Here is a 17,225-nt window from a genome sequence, read left to right as displayed (position 1 = left end):
GGGAACAGCAGTATACACTGGCACAGTGTTTCTTCTTAATCTGCTGACCAAATATCATCTAACATGTCCATATCTTCCGTGGAGCTGTTTTGACTAGCACTGCTACTGAAAGTTGATGATAAACACATACATTTCCTGTAACTTCTTAACAGCAAAATCCTCTCGTGGCCTACTGGATGAGAGGCAGACTGCATACCTTTGTTGCATGCCATCCCTCTCTCTCGTTTGTCGTCTAATAAGTTTTTAATGTGAAGCAACAGCATCAGGAAGTGTTGGGTTTGCATCGGCAGTAACTTCACACAGTTGTTTCTGCCATATGTTTTCTGCTATTATCTGCCACAAATGTTTCTGCCATTTGTAACAAAGTAGTTCATAGCAAGCCATGTTGTCTCTGTTTTATTACTGTATAGTGGTACTGTAATACATTTCCACCCAATGCTATGCATACATGGTATCTAGAAACCAGATGCATACACCATGGTCGCTTACACTCATTTAATAAGGGACTATAATAGTCTCTTGTAATGAAATACCTGGTAATATAGATTAATAGCAGTAGAAGAAGTCATATTCCACTTTGATATATCTCTCCCTCTTTGTGCTAAGCTTGTGCTTGCTATTTTTGTTGTCCATGTAGAAGAACTTGGTGAATCTGGTTCATCACATGGGTGGGACCATCCGGAAAGACTTCAGCACCAAGGTTACTCATCTCATTGCCTACTCCACTCATGGAGAGAAATACAGGGTTTGTACATCTTTACTTTTTTGTTCACTTTGAACTTGCAAACACTTTTCACTGTGTTTATCTGACATTAATGCCACTGTGCAGTAGGGCTGGGCTATATTGTTCCAAAGTGATATCTCAAGGTTTGCATACATATTATAATATTTATACACTCTTTGATAAAATGCTAAGAGGTGGATATATTTTAAATAAAAACCATCAGATAGGACAACTGCACAAATAAATTTTAATTATTGAAATTTTAAGAAAGAAATTAACGCAAAAAAGACCTACAATAATTATCACATATTTAGGTAACCATAATAATGTTGATTATTAGCCCTAATGTTCAGAACAACTGAATAGTTCAATATTCTTTGGAATTAGTGGAACAATCGAAGCCCCAGTCCCAATTGTTCAGATTTTTATTAATTCTTTCTCCTTTCTTCAATACATCTGACACCCAAAAATGCCAACAGAGCTCTTTCTGAGGACAGTGGCAGGAACAACAAAAAATAACAACGTAAATGTTTGTTTTACTTCTATAGTGTTTCTGTTTCATTCACTCAGTGTTGGTGGGCCAGCACAGCAAGAGCAATGGCAGCGCTGCCCAAAATCTCAACAATCCATCAAGATCAGAATAGGGCCAGCACACAAATGCACAATTGAACTGAAAACGGAGATCGATGTGAAACTGAGACGAAAGAGCCAAAATGAAAATTAAACCCAAAACATTACCAACTCAAAACAACCCCAACAAAATAACAAAACAATGGGGAAACAGCAGTCGGGTTTGAAAAGCTGGAACTACAAAACCGGTGATTGATTTATTTATTCTGGATTTTTATTGAACACCACTTCCCCCCTTCTTTGGGTGAACGAACAGAATGAGCAGGAAATTATGTAAAGTTCCTCCCAGCCTAGCTTGACTCCCAGTGTGTCTGGGTCTGATGTCAGAAAGTAGTAATTTATTTCCCATTTGGATCCTTTTTTTTAAACAGAGTTCAATACAAGGTCTTCTCCAGAGGGATAGATGTAGATAGTTAGATGGATGGGTGGATGAATAGATTGACACTAGTCATTCTCTTTGCTCCTCTCTGCACAGAGGAACAGATGATTGATGCTGTACTTCTTTCAATCATCTCTGGCAATGATTTTCTATTTAAACATTTTTTTCCCTTCTCTCTCCTTTTCTCTCAGTTGTTGCCTTTACTTCTTTTCACCTCACCACATCCCCTTTTTCGCTCTTCAAAGTTTTGTGGAGGGAATGTTGTGTTCTAGCAGAACAAGTCAAAATGCAATAAGGACTTGTTTGCTTCGTGACAGGCAGACGAGGCTGTTTTCGATTTGAAAGTGTGAAGCTAACTAAAAAAAAAAGTTAAAACAGAAACTGTTTCAAGCATTGAGCCTCTCATTCTTGTTTTTGTATTGTGCCTGAAGTAGAAACTGTTTGTACCTGTCATATTCATATTATGATTCTGAGTGACAGAGCAATCAGGAGTAATGAAAACAGACTGGCGAGGTTGTTGTACCATGAGCATTGATAATGGAATTATTTAAAGTCTTATAGTGATAAAATTGTGCATAGATGCCTGTATATGTTATGCCCCTTCTGTCTGTTATTATGCCTCTCTGTCTACCTCAGCTCTTTGTTGCACATTTACTTATCATTTTTCCCTATCTTTTACTATATCTTATTGTGTCCTCATCTTTTAGCTGGCAGTGTGTATGGGGACACCCATCCTCACTCCATCATGGATTCATAAGGCCTGGGAGAGAAGAGATGATGTGTAAGTTGGAAACCATTGTCTTTTTGAAAACTGTGTTCTAGCAGGGTTTTTTTTTTAAACTGATTTAAACCAATTTTATTATTTAAAAAAGTTTTTATATATATATATATTAATATATATTAATATAATATATATTAATATATATATTAATATAATATAATATAACCAAATGTTTTTAATAAGAATAGCTTTATAAATAATAGTCTTTTTATTGGCAACTTGACATCACAACACTGACATTTCATCACCTTTTAAGTTGATATGTACTGTATGTGAAGTAAAGTTGCAGCTGGACAGCTAAACAATGAGATGAAACTCACTATAAAGCTCTGTAAAGCTGAGGGGAGCTGCAGAGTGGCTGATAATTCTCTGTAGGTTCATCACTACGAGTAGCACCTCTGACATCACACATTTTTATTATAAAAATATCAATTAGAGCTGCTTCAATGAAACATAATGCAACATGTAGCCATTTGTCACTGACACTGCTTTTGTTTTCACTGTTCTCCAGCTGTTTGGGGGACAAATTCCTTAAAAAAAAAAATTGGCAGTGATTTGTGATATTGGGCTATATAAATAAAATTGGCACTACTCAGGAGGTGATACTAAATGTTTTAGGTACTTTCAAGGTTAGCAGCAGTGCTGGACAAGTACAGTAACCATTAGGGATGTCAATGATTATCAATTAATTGCTGTTAATAATTTAATTGATTAAAATATATTAACCAATAATGCAGGAGACAAGGGACATGTAGTAACTCTCAAAATGTAGATTTGATGTAGTACCCAGTTGTGCCACTAGGTTGAGCCTCTTACTGTTTAATGAGATGAAGTTACAGGTGTGTTTGTTGTTGTCGTTTAAGTGAACATAACAGAGAATTACTACAAATATCAGCATCACTTCTTACATTGTTGTCTGTCCCACAGACACTAACAAACGGCACATAAAAAATGAATCTGTTGTGCCTTTAATGGTGTATATCCAAAACTGGTGTGATTTAAGGGCTACATTGTTTCTAAATGATCCCAAACGTATCTTTGACATATCTGAATTGCAATGTCTTGTTACTCACATACCAACATATATACTGATTCTGATAAAAGCTATAGTTGGCCAGTAAGGTTAGCCATGCCAGTGTATCAGGCTCTGATTGCTTATGATTACTTCTATATATTATATGTCCCCAGAAGGGATCATTTCTTACTGTTATGCATAAAATATGCTTTTCCTATCATTCAAGTTTTCCAATAATTGGTTCTGATAGAATTAGACTAATATATGATTTAAGTGTTGATTGAATCACCCATTATTATTTTTATTAATTTGCACCTTCAGTACTGTATTTAATCATCCAATTTTCTGTGGCTGTTTCCTTTTTATATTCCTTTTAGGATAGTTGCTACATAGTAGGTCCTCTGTTTAATGATAAATTTCTTTAAGTAAAATGTATCCTTCATCCTCATCAAAAGACCAAAATTGCTCTAGTGTGAGCCACATTGTCATAATATATGCTTGATTTACACACAGATCCTTTGAAACAATAACAGCAACAGAATCAACTATATTCAGGACACTGTGCAGTTGACAGTTGTAAGACCACCTTGCACATTGAGGAATTAGAGTGATGATAGAACAATGACATAGTTTGACAGTAAACTCATTTCTCTCACCTTCATGTGTCAAGGTCATTCCATGCGGGAGAAGAGGCATTTCGAACAGAGTTCAAAGTGCCTCCGTTCCAGGACTGCATCCTCAGTTTTTTGGGTTTCTCAGATGAAGAGAAGGCTAACATGGAGGAGAGGACTCTCAAACACGGTCAGTGCCTCAGCACACGGGGATCTGTAATAATATTTCTGCAGCAGTGTGTATATATGTATGAATGCATATGTATAATTTTTCAAACCATCTCCATGTTTTTCTGTGTCTCAGGTGGCAGCCATCTTGAGGTTGGAGATGAGAGATGTACACACATGGTTGTGGAGGAAAATTCAGTGAAAGAGCTTCCATTTTCTCCCTCCAAGAAACTCTTTGTGGTCAAACAGGAGGTAAGCTTTCAGTTTTTTGACACTATTTTTTTTTGGCTGACATGCCATGTCTCTTGGTAAAAGTTTCAAATTTGTTATTGAATATTGATGGCTTGTAAATGAACATTTTGGAAGTTAGACAGAAAAAAAGCCACTAAACATCAGAACACTTCTGCAGAACTACAGTACAGTATACACAAAAGAGCTTGCTCACTGCTGCTTCTAAAGACAAACAAGTTTGACACCTCCATGATGCCAGTCAAGTACTACCTCGACATATCAGAATGATCGGTACACTCTGAGGTTCTGTTACAAGATGATGTAGACACAAGGGGGTCAAGAGAAAAATGAAGAATACTCATCTCTAAACAGAATGCCAAATGATCATCTGATCAAGATTCCTTTTGGGTTAAACCTCAATCAATACAACCTCTGCTCCCCTTCTCTCTGTCTCTGCTGTCAGAGAGAGAGAGATCAATAGATTTCTCCTTCCAGTGGATGAATAATTTGAACCAAGGTAGAGTGGTGGTTTAGTTGTAGTCATAACCCCACAATCAATAGTCTTTTCTTTACTCTGCTGGTTTCCTTGGTTTTCAAAGGGAAGTGTATTTCATAATACTATCAGAAGTCTGTTTTTCTGCTAGCTCTGTCCTAAAAACAGTTTTCTCCCTTCTGTGGCAGTGGTTCTGGGGAAGCATTCAGATGGACGCTCGAGCCGGAGAGTCCATGTACCTCTATGAGAAGGTGAGTTTAGGTCTATTCATTCAAGCCAATTTACATACCTTCACCTAATGAAATGCAAACAACACAAATAGGGTTTGTTTTTTTTTCTCTTTGTACAGTGGAAACATGTCTGTCTGACGTGGATCACGTCTGTCAGGGTCAAATTGATCACTATAAGCGTTTTTTTCTTTTCTTTTCTTTATTCCCCATGCAGATTACAATCTAATTGACACTATAAGCAGTTTCCACTTTATTTGTATAAGAATTACACAAAAGTACTGGAGTAACCGTGTCCTTGCATTCTCTTTGTCACGTTACTCTTTTTTTAGTCAATCAATCAATTAGTGCACCGACATAAAATTAATTGGCAACTATATTGATAATCGAATAATTGTCATTTTTCAAGCGAAAGCACCAAACATTTGCTGGTTCAAGGCTCTCAAATGTGAGAATTTGTTGCTTTTCTTTGGTCATGAATTACAGTAAATATAATGTTTTATTGACCAAATAATTAATGGAGAAAATAATCGACTGTTGCAGCCCTACACTTTTATGTATGTTGCTCCCATTCCTGTTTCAGTAGTTTTCATTTCTATTTATTCAGTTATGGTGGGCTCAAAGCAGATTTGGAGCTATAGTATTATGGTCTGGCTTGGTAGCTGAGAGTCTGGGTTCAACCTCATGTCCACTGGATCCAGCTGGACCAGGTTCTAGCAGCTTCACAGCTCTATCATGTCCCCTTTGTGGTTCAAATGTCTGTTGGTAATGTTTCAGAGACATTTTGTCTGTTCTGCAGCAGACACAATTCTAGTATTATTTAAAGGTTTTGTGCCTACATTCATGTGTTTGTGGCTCAGCAGGTAGAGTGAGTTGTCATCCCAATGGTTAGGCCAGCACCTTGCATGTAAGCTTGTATCATGTGTCTGTAAATGGGTGACTGAGAAGCAGATTGTAAAGCACTTTTGATTCAAGCACCATATAAACGCAGCCATTTACAAGCATATTGAATACATGTTGGCAGCTTATTATGATTGACATATATTTTGGTTGCAATTTATTTGGTTTAATTAGTGTATGCAGCACACTGGCTTACATTTCTTTTGTGTCTATTTCCTGAATAGTGTATATTGGAACAAGACAAATAAAAAAGTACATGTTCAGCTAGAGGTACATAAAGATAAGTCAGTGTCAAATGAAAGACATAACTGAATGTTAATTTATGTTGATTATCAGGAAAGATGGCACTTATATACATACAAAAATGAACTACGTGCTTCAGAGGCGCAAGCTGTTCAGTGCAGATATCAGTCTCCTTTAGTGTTTTTTTTTTTTTCACAGTTTTTTGCCCTTGTATTGGAACTGATTTTAACTTTCAGCAAATGCAAACCAAACATTTCTTGCTGCTGCTACTTATTAAATCTTTTAAACCTGTCAACCTCTGGGGGGTTTTAATATGAAGCAGCTACTGAAAATGCAATGTGCCTTTCACTGAGATCAGCAGTGCTAATGTTCAATAAAACTTGGCCAACACAACAAGAATGGAAAAAAATCAGTTTTCAGTTTTCCAGGAGGAATGTAGCATGATGAAACAACCACACCGAACTGTTGGATTAAAACCTGCAAGTAACAGGCTCTTACTGTGGCGGGTCAAACCAATGACCATGCTGTCCCGACCTACTGAAAACCATTTGCGTCATGGCCACAGCACAAGATCTACTTGTTGTGTCTCACGGCTTGGCTCATCTCAGGGATTGGATACTTCTCCCAATCAGTGTTACCCAACTCACCTCACAGTGGACATACTTGTCATTTTTCCAGTTTGATACATCATAAGTTGTGAAACATAAAGCTTCTTCTTGCTTTCCTTTATTAATTGTCTCATATGTATGTTGTCCCGCAGAACGACAGCCCAGCCATGAAGAAGGCAGTGTCTCTCCTCTCCCTCACCACCCCTAACAGTAACCGTAAACGAAGGCGTCTGAGGGACACGCTGGCTCAGCTCACCAAGGAGACTGAGATCTCCCCCTTCCCTCCACCACGCAAAAGGCCATCAGCAGAGCACTCCCTGTCCATGGGCTCTCTGCTAGACATCTCAAACACTCCTGAGACATGCAAGGCCTTGGCAGGTAAGAGCAAAATGATGGGAGAGTGGAGAACACCTGCTTGATCCAACCCTCAATCCCTTTTTCTACCATTTCTGGTATATACTGATGGAATAATTTAGCACTTACTGAATTTGGTTGTCTCTCTCTGATTCATAAGAGACCAGTAACAAGATGAACCCCTCTTCTTTCCAAAAGACAGAGTAGGGAACAGTTCAGGAAGAAAAGGAGACGATACTATGACCAGGAATACGATAAGGAAAACCAGGCAAAGGAGGATTAGGTCAGACAGGAATGAGAGGAGGAAAAGGTCCTACCTGAGTACAAGTTCCCTTCAACAACCAGAGGAGCAGCAGCCAGGAACTTCTGCAGGTCAGGTTCTGCCTCTAGAGTAGGACTGTACTGATATAGATATCAGGCCAGTTCATGGCTTATATAAAGTAGTAAGTGACAGAACTCTGTGGTAAAGATAAATAAGTTATGCCCTAGTTTATTCAGTTTAGTGAAGCACTGTATTATGTTCAAGCCAACTGAGTGTAGTAGAGTAAAAGATAGCTTGACTGTGCACTTGTGCAGGCAGAGTATCACCTGGAGAAGTGTTGTCATACTCAGAGGGTGCTGAAAATAAAACAGCCTTAAGTCCTTTCTTCCTCTTCCACTAGGAGGTGTTGCACCATGACAAGGATTAGATAACCATGAAAGTATTCTCCACCTTACATCAGATAAATGGCAAAAAAGTTCTCAGCTCTACAGTAAATTGCCAAATGCATTGTTACATTTGTTACTGCCGTACTGTCAGTGCTCACAGAAATCTGACAATTTGTAGTGTTAATCAGTAAGTCAGTTACTAGTAATGTATTCATTGTGTAATCAGAGATACAGTGTTTTCTTACGCCTGGGACACACAGCCTGTGTGAACCTCAGCAGTGCGCGTGCGTCGCTGAACCGCTACGTCTCGCACACTTGCAGCATCCACACAGACAGCGTTGCTGCTGTGGCGCCTCTGCTGCCAGCTCTTTGATAACGGCCATCAATAATAGCATGTTTCATATCATTTCATTATAAATTTCATTTATATTTAGTTTAGACAGAAAAAGGTTCATAAGCATGTGTATGGTGGTGTCTGGTTGGGGATACTCCTGTGTCAGCCACATACGCTCCTCACAAAGAACGGGTTTTTTTTTATTAATTATATAAATCATTCCGCCAGTTAAACCCCTGCTGTCACCGCTCCAAGTGAAGAAAATCCCTCCAGACAACACCAAGTTCCTCAAACGAGCTAAACAAACCTCTGACAAACAAACCTCCAAACTGTCAGGAGGGAAACTGACAACAAATAAGGAACAACACCAGATCTCTGCCTGGAAGCAGGTGGAACAACAGGCAGGAGCCCCAGTTTGAACTAATATCACAGAAAGCGAGCAGGGGTCGAGAAAAGAAGCTCTGCGTGTCACCGACTCTCCACGCTGGAGTTCCCCGCCAGAGAGGCTCCCTGTCCTGGCTTGCACCACGCAGGCTGACCCGCAGTGGTGACACTTCATGTCTGTGACATATTCTACAGATACAGACATTGAAACCATAGTGAAAGGTGTAATGTTAATATGATTGTCAACAGGTCATTTTCTCTGTCTATTTTTGCTTAGAACTGCGCGCATCACGCCGAAAAAATAGGCGAGACCCTGAATCTCTAGATGACGCGACACAGCAGCCACACGTAACACGCGCGTCTCACTCAGGCTGAGTGGCTGTTCTAATCTGTTAACATGGGCGCCAAAATGAAAAGCAAGAGGTTCCGTTCACGCAGGCTGTGTCCCAGGCATTAGGCAACAAAAGTAGGATTGCTGGGTGAGTGTATAATGTGAGAAACAGACAGCTGAAGAATACATAAAAAGTCTAATGGCAGAAAACTGACCATTTGAAAATTTAGCAGGAGGTTAATGTAAATTAATGTAGAAGTCATTAGTTGTCTTTAAACTCGCATTAAAACGGAAGTAAGTGCAGTTTTACATCATGGGTGTGGTTAGCTGGTTGGCCAAAGTCACATTTGATTGGATGAATTTTTGTAAATGCCCCTGAGTTTGAGATGAGTCATCAACATCAACATTTGAAACCATTTTACTGGACAGGGATTTTGATGAAAGAATACTCAAAAAATATTAAAACTTATATTTGGCATATGACAAGAAAGATAAACGAACAATTAACAAAGGGACACAGGATTAGAACTGAGAAATGTTATTTTTCATGTCATTGTATCTTTAATTATGATGGAAATGCACTAACTGGACAAAATTAAACCCTGTTTGAACATGAGATTTGTTTGTATAAAAATAGCTTTTGGCATACACACCTGTAAACAAACGTAGTGTGTAGCTTTGTTTGGGTAATGTTCCATAGAAATGATAACAGGTGTGTGAGGAGGTGTGTTTCCATCTGTTGAGGTGAAGCAAATACATGGCCTTCCCAAGTCCCAGTGTCAAAATACATGCACCTGCAATTTTAGGGCAGATAGGCAACCATGCATGTCATGCACCAGTAGTCTGAAAGGTAGGTTTTACTTGGATATTTCGAAAATTCTGTACAATTTTGTCATTTCGATTCAGGCCTAATTTCATAAGAATTCCTCATCGTGGACAGACACCTGGCAGTGTCTATTGGTGCTTTAGCGCCGTATTAACAGCTTGCCTTCCTCCTTGCTTGTCTTGTTCCTCCAGAGAATTCGAAGCCATCCAAGAGTTCTACTCCGGTTCTGTCCAAGCAGTCAGCCAGGTGGCAGGTCTCCAAGGAGCTCTATCAGACTGAGAGCAACTATGTAGACATTTTAAGCACCATACTACAGGTAGCTGTGTGTGTGTCTATGTTCGCACAATGAGCATGTTTCTAACACTCACTCACAGGTTGGCCAGTCGGTTGCCCCTGACAACAGTTTCAGGCTAAGCTACAATCATTAAGTGTGTGTGTGTGTGTGTGTGTGTGTGTGTGTGTGTGTGTGTGTGTGTGTGCGTGTGCGTGTGTTCTCACTTGGCCTGTCTTATCGGTTGGTCCCAGCTGAGAGTCAGACAGCTGACCAGTGAGGGAGAAAATGACCTGCCTGACCATTTCTCTTTCTGTCTCCCTCCCCTTCAAAATCTTTCACTCTTTTTGCTTCTTTTCTTCACTATCTCGTTTAGGCTTCCTCCATTTTGATGTTGCTTCCTTTTCATTCACTTGTTCTTTCCCCCCCCCGTCTCTCTCTCTCTTTCTGCCTCAAACATCTTTCCTCAATTTTTGCCATGTCCCTCCCTTGTAATCTGTCTTCTCTGTTGTATTCGACTGAGTTTACATCTGGGTTTAGCTGTTCCTTTTCCTCATATAAAGCAGAAAGCTGGCTGGGTAACAGAATCTGAGAGTATAAGGGTAGTCCATCAAACTTGGTGTGGTGGACGTCTCTCATAGTGCCTCTCACCACATGTTGCTCAATTCACCTTAATAATGCCCCTGTAGCTGCAGCGCCATGTCATTTATCAAAGGAAAACACAGTTGAGGCTGATTCCATAATCCACACACTTAGTAATCACTGCATGCCAGGCATGAGTTGTAGTGCTGTTGATTACTGCAAATGCTAGGTCTTCTTAGTCAATCAATTTTCATTCTTTCACCTCAGAAATTCAGCTCAAGCATAGTTAACTGTAACTGAGTGCAGCAGTTTCCTTTTTTTTCATCTTACAGCCATTTACTGAGGAAGCAGATAGTATAAACTCCTGGTCAGATGGGCAGCAGACAGTAGACTGCTAATTGGATTTCATTTTTCAACATGACACAGCAGTTACACAGGCTGACTGCAAGAAATTTGGTTCAAGTTAAATTGTGCTCCGCCTTTTTTTCTTCTTCCACAAATGTTGGTTGTTAGAATTACATTAATCAACTTGAACAAAAACTTATTTTGTTTTATTGATTTACAAGTGTAAGTGCAGATAATATGATTCAAAGTCCTGTAGTAGATTGAACACGATCCAAAGCTTACTGGTGGGAAACCAAACCAAACCCAGCAGCATAAAAAAAAACAAATAAAGCAGAACAAATCCAAAAGGGACGTATATCTGAATAAACCTGAGAATAATTAGTCACAAGCCTGAAATGCAGTCAGCCTGAGCAGACTCAGGTGGTGCATCATGCTGGGAGCACCAGTCAACTAATAGCTGCGGTTAAAAAGACTAGCAAACACATACATGTGTGATGATTTTACTTGATACATCAGAGAGTGAAAAGGATTAAAACAGAGGTGTATAAAGCTTGTCCTTGTGTGTATTTTAGCAGTTCCTCAATAAAAAGTGAGTGAAATGTAGCCACCACACAATAAATTTTCTCCTGTAATAATATGGGAAAACACCTCACTTTGTCCTGTTTCTACCCTTTCTTCACTGTTTATGATATGTGAGATCTAGTAGCAGTCTATTAATGCTCAGGATCAGTCATTTCTTTATGGGCTCTGTTACAACTAAAGAACACTGAAGGTGCAGTAAAGTGCTGCATGACATTCTGTCTCCAAAATTAGATTTTTCCAAGAATGACAGTTGGTAAAACTGTCCAATGAATGAGTTACCTGTCAGTCCATATAAGGTCATATTAACTGCTCCTGCTTTGTTTTCTAATAAGTCATGAAAATGAAGTAGCCTAGAACCAAAAGGCAATAATTAAGTCTTTAATCTTTCTTTTAAAATAAAAACCACATAGGGCTGCAACTAACAATTATTTTCATTATTGATTCGTCTGTTGATCATTTTCTCGATTAATCGATTAGTTGTTTGGTCTATAAAATGTCAGAAAATGGTGAAAAATTGCGATCACTGTTCCTAAAGTCCAAGGTGATCTTCTCAAATGTCTTATTTTGTCCAGACCAACAGTTCACACCTCAAAGATGGTGAGTTTACTGTATAGAAGACTAAATAAACCAGAAGATATTCACATTTGAGAGGCTGGAATCAGAGCATTTGGACCAAAATAGTTGACGATTAATTCAATAGTTGACAACTTGTCAATTAATCAACTAATTGTTGCAGCTCTATATCTACATCTAACTACATGTCTGAAAAGTAACCTCAGATGCTAACATGGTGTTGTTAAATTACAACACATGACACACGCATGTTCTCATGTCTGTTTCTATTTGCAGCTTTTCAAGCTTCCACTGGAAAAAGAGGGGCAGGTGGGTGGACCCATCCTGGCCCAAGAAGAAATTAAGACAATATTTGGTAGCATCCCAGACATCTATGAGGTTCACACCAGAATAAAGGTAGTGTGTTCTCAACAGTTTCTATCAGACCAAGGTGGAGCAAATGATTGTGATGTGTAGTCTTCGAAAAGGCATTGTTGTTTGTTGATTTTCTGTGTTATTGTTTGTTCATCAGAGTGACCTTGAGGAGCTCCTGACAGACTGGTCAGAGGACAGGAGCGTAGGAGACATCATCCTCAAATATGTGAGTACAAACAATTCTATACTTGAATGCAGATGTTGAATGTTTCTATCTATCTCTCTATCTGTATCTGTATCTCTATCTGTATCTGTATCTCTATCTGTATCTCTATCTGTATCTCTATCTGTATCTCTATCTCTATCTGTATCTCTATCTGTATCTGTATCTCTATCTGTATCTCTATCTCTATCTGTATCTCTATTTCTATCTCTATCTCTATCTCTATCTATAATTGTATATACAAGAAAGTAAATGCATGAGGTTGCTGTTGCCATTACACACTCAGGTTTAGATAACTTTTTCAGAATTCGACTAAGGTAAAAAGTGGATTTATATTCTATATAGGAAAGTATCTAATCTGACAAGCAAATATCAGAAGCCGTCATTTTTGGCAGTTGCCAACAACTGCTGGAGACGGTGGAAGCCATTGATCAGGCCCTGCATGCTTATGTGGATGGAGCTATGGCATTGTGCTTGCAGTATTTGTGAAACTTTTAACAAAACAATCAATCATTTCCTCTCTCCCCAGTCTAAAGAGCTGGTGAAGGCCTACCCGCCGTTTGTCAACTTTTTTGAAATGAGCAAGGAGACCATTGTTAGATGTGAGAAACAAAAGCCACGCTTCCACGCTTTTCTCAAGGTATGACTTTTCCAGTTTGTACTGTATATGTGAATTTGCCTGCCTTATACAGCACAACAGATACTTATTTCATAAGAACACGCACCAACTGTAAATTACAGTACAGTGAAATGTAGACTTCATCCAGAAAACACAACTGATCATAATAGGGCTGAAAAATGAGTCAAGAAATGACTAAAACTGACATTATTAAGCTCTAAGGGACCTGATTTAACCCACATTGGTATGATTGGTAAATTAATTCCCTCAGACAGGCTGTTAAGTTCCTTGTGAATGCACCTTAGAGCACACCATTAAATCACTGTCACTCAGTTTTTCTATGTGGCTTCATTTCAAACAGATAAAGCTGAGTTGGTATTGTTACACAGTTTGGGTGACAGTAATAACTACAAGTGCTCAGCCTAAAGCCCCGGTGAGGCCAGAAAGTGTCTTTGACTCAAAGACCACAATCAAATGATGGGAAAAAAAAAAAAAAACTGCAGCTGGGGGCACGGACTCAGATGAAGAGCTGGTTTGAAAAAAAGTGTCGATCAGGTCATGGCTTTAGTGAACCTGATGCTGAGGAAAAAAAAACAAAGCTAAATGTAGTGTTTGAAAATAGGGCACTGCTAAGAGAGTGGTGCGTCTCCTTTGGGATCATTCAGTTTGTGTGTGAGAGAGAGAGACACTGGCTGAAGACAATATAACCTGAATGTACAGTATGATTAGATACAGTTTGTGACACATAAATGCTGTTTTCACGATGTTTGTTTACCAGCAGTGTATAATGATGAGGTCGACCCTGAAGCTACAACTTCACCCTTGAGCTGTAATGAAGTTTCCTCTTTGCTTGCCGAGCAGTAGTCTAATACAAAGGTGTAAAACATTCCGCAAATGCAGTAATAGAATAACATAAGCCATAATTGTGTTATTCAATTGATTTCTTTATATTGTTAGTCAAGAGATGTGAAGCTAAAATGGTTCTTAACTAAAGGGTCGAATATGTTCAATAGTTTCAAACACAAAATCCATGATTTTCTTCTCATTGCTCCGTACAAAGAATGAGTAAGATGACCATTAAACATGAATTGTTATTGAGATCATTGTGACACTTAATCGTGATAATGATCTCAGGTGAAATCCCCCAGCCCTTGAACATAATAAATCAAAAGTAGTGCAGTATTTTTTGCAGGGCTGGTTTAGTGATGTGTTATTTATTGTATTTTTTTCATTGGTGATGTATGTGCTGCCACCATTACATGAAACATGTTAACTTAATGTCACTGTGGGTTGTTCATTCTGAAGTACACACCCTAATGATACTTTGTAAAGTGAAGTTTAGCTGGTGATCAGCATGCAGTGCAGACTTTTGTTGCCTTTTTGTTGTCATTTAACACACTTTGACTCTACAGATCAACCAGGCCAAGCCAGAATGTGGCAGACAGACACTAGTGGAGCTGCTCATCAGACCTGTGCAGAGACTGCCGAGTGTAGCCCTTCTTCTTAATGGTAACACACACACACACACACACACACTCATGTACACCCCCCATTGTTAAAACAATTTGAAGAAAGAAAAAATAAAAGTTCATTCCTTGTGCTAATTACCTCCCTCCTCGTCTTTCTTTCCTTATCTTCCTCCCTCCACACCTGGCTCCTTCCTCTGTTATCGCTGCTTGTTACCTGTCTGTAATTTCTGTTGCTCTCTATTCTCCTCTTCTCGTCTTTCTCTACATGATTTTCATCTCACCCCGCTTGTCTACTTCTTACCAAACTTTCCCTTTCTTCCACCATTGCAGACATAAAGAAGCATACGTCAGATGACAACCCAGACAAGATAACCCTGGAGAAAGCAATTGAGTCTCTGAAAGAAGTTATGACGTGAGTTGGCGCGACCCGACCCTTTCTATTGTGATGATCATAATGCAACACATTGTTTGATCACTTCACCGCCTCATGTGAACCCTCCTCTCATATTAATAACATTATGTAGGTTCAACTTGTAATGACTGACCATTTCTGAGTCAAGATTTAGCAAGAAACAAGTCATGTTTCTACATTTTTTTGTTGTTTTTTTGATAATACGCTCTTAAACTTTGGTCATATTCAGAGCTGTGTCCCTGCATGTTATTTAACAGTATCTGTGTGTATGAACAATATGAAACATGCAGTTGTAGAGGATAATAAAAAGGATACAGTACTAATACAGTAAATTATTACACTACTCAAAGGACATGGCTGGTGATTTTCTATATTTGTACTACATTATACATTTCTCAAAGAACTTCACTACAAAGTCAAGAGGTTGTGACATGTAGCACAACAAGCTAGTGAAGCTGTGCAAACAGAATCGTTCGCAGTGGTGTCTGCCATACTAGGAAACTCATTCCTGAGATTTTATATACATATATTTATAATCTTATCGCTGTTATTACTCTTTGGAGCTGTTTCTAAACAAGTTATGGTAACCACTGTCTTCAGGGATGAAGGAACATGTCACTCAGTGCAGCGGTGTGACTCCTTGATGTGTTTTTAATAGTTTTTGGACAACAACAGGAGTCTACGGCACAGAGGAATAAGATATATCAGACTTAGGATACACACTCAATACTTATAAGTAGGATGAGTTTGTTGTTAATTTGGCTCTGAGCATGAGATTTGTTGACAATAAGAAAAATACAGAAGATGGCCAGTCAAATCCTTTAAAGACACAGTGAGTTATCTCTTGTTATGTGATCAGGAAATGTAGCAAGCCAGTAGGAGAAGGTCATACACACCCACCCACACACTCACAGAGGCTTTGGGACGATTGGTTTTTGACAGCTAAACACACTGTAACTTCTGTTTCACTACTTCAATCTGGCCATTTAAATGCAGGGTTTCCGCCAAGAAATTAGTGATTGCCCATCCTAACTGCTGCTCTGTTAAATTAACTCTCAAACTGATCACAGTCATTTATGCAAACAACACAGAGCTACTGATACAAGCACACTCTGTTGGGTAAAACCTGTATCCAGCTGCTGATTAAACTAACTCGAGCCTGGTGCAGTGCAGGTCAGACATCTCTTACCTCCCCACCTGCCTTGCCTCTAATTTTCCCACTTGTTGTTTTTTTCCCTCGACTTTGAGACATGCTGCTCTGATTAATCAACAGCTGCTGCAAAGCAAACATAAAATGTAATAGATCAATCAATATCACCTGCTGAGCTTAATCAGACAGAAACCAGGGCGCCTCAATCTGTGATCAACTTGGTTACTAGATGATGGTCTCAACAGTAGGCTCACTTCTTAAACTCGTGGTCCTGCTCCTTTTTATCTGGAGCTTAACCTCTCTCATAAAAATGTGGTCATTTTTTCTGACACTCTTTATTTCAAGCAAGGTGGAACGTCTCTACGATAATACATTACAAGAAACTTTGCGATGCTGATCCAAAATTGGTACTTAATAACTTGTCCCCTGTGTTTCCTTTTTTACTCTGTAAGAGGATGGGGACGTCAAATAGTGCTGACTGTTGATATTCTCCTTTCTTTTACCATTTTCCATCTGATCTCACTTTGTTTTCATCATGAGTAATCAAGGATCAATATCAGGATATGAGATAGTTAGATTTGTTTTTAATTATGTTTTTAAAAGAGGGTTATTAGTTCTTATTTGGTAAATAAACACTATTAGAGAAATTAGATCGCTGACAATTCTTCTGTCAATTTTACTTACAAATATTGACTATCCTGTAAAAGGTTGGAAAATAGTTTCAAATTCCAATCACAATTTCCCAGTCTTTAAACTGC

General features: G+C 38.8%; 1 protein-coding gene across 6 annotated transcripts in view; it reads left to right on the top strand.

Annotated features, from left to right (window-relative positions):
- Positions 1-17,225, top strand: part of ect2 (epithelial cell transforming 2) — a 57,658-nt gene that overhangs the window by 15,821 nt on the left and 24,612 nt on the right. For 4 of the 6 annotated variants that reach the window (XM_044361783.1, XM_044361780.1, XM_044361781.1 and 1 more), the window contains 13 exons: positions 638-745; positions 2,441-2,514; positions 4,200-4,330; positions 4,445-4,560; positions 5,221-5,283; positions 7,163-7,388; positions 7,563-7,736; positions 10,079-10,203; positions 12,517-12,636; positions 12,752-12,820; positions 13,347-13,457; positions 14,849-14,945; positions 15,236-15,317. In XM_044361783.1, coding sequence (XP_044217718.1) covers positions 638-745; positions 2,441-2,514; positions 4,200-4,330; positions 4,445-4,560; positions 5,221-5,283; positions 7,163-7,388; positions 7,563-7,736; positions 10,079-10,203; positions 12,517-12,636; positions 12,752-12,820; positions 13,347-13,457; positions 14,849-14,945; positions 15,236-15,317 — 1,496 coding nt within the window. The remainder of the gene's footprint in view (positions 1-637; positions 746-2,440; positions 2,515-4,199; positions 4,331-4,444; positions 4,561-5,220; positions 5,284-7,162; positions 7,389-7,562; positions 7,737-10,078; positions 10,204-12,516; positions 12,637-12,751; positions 12,821-13,346; positions 13,458-14,848; positions 14,946-15,235; positions 15,318-17,225) is intronic. The other 2 variants (XM_044361784.1, XM_044361782.1) reach the window with 1 other exon arrangement.

The sequence above is a fragment of the Thunnus albacares genome, chromosome 9, assembly GCF_914725855.1.
Source record: "Thunnus albacares chromosome 9, fThuAlb1.1, whole genome shotgun sequence".
Classification (NCBI taxonomy): Eukaryota; Metazoa; Chordata; class Actinopteri; order Scombriformes; family Scombridae; genus Thunnus; species Thunnus albacares.
This window is presented reverse-complemented; position numbering and strand designations above follow the sequence as displayed.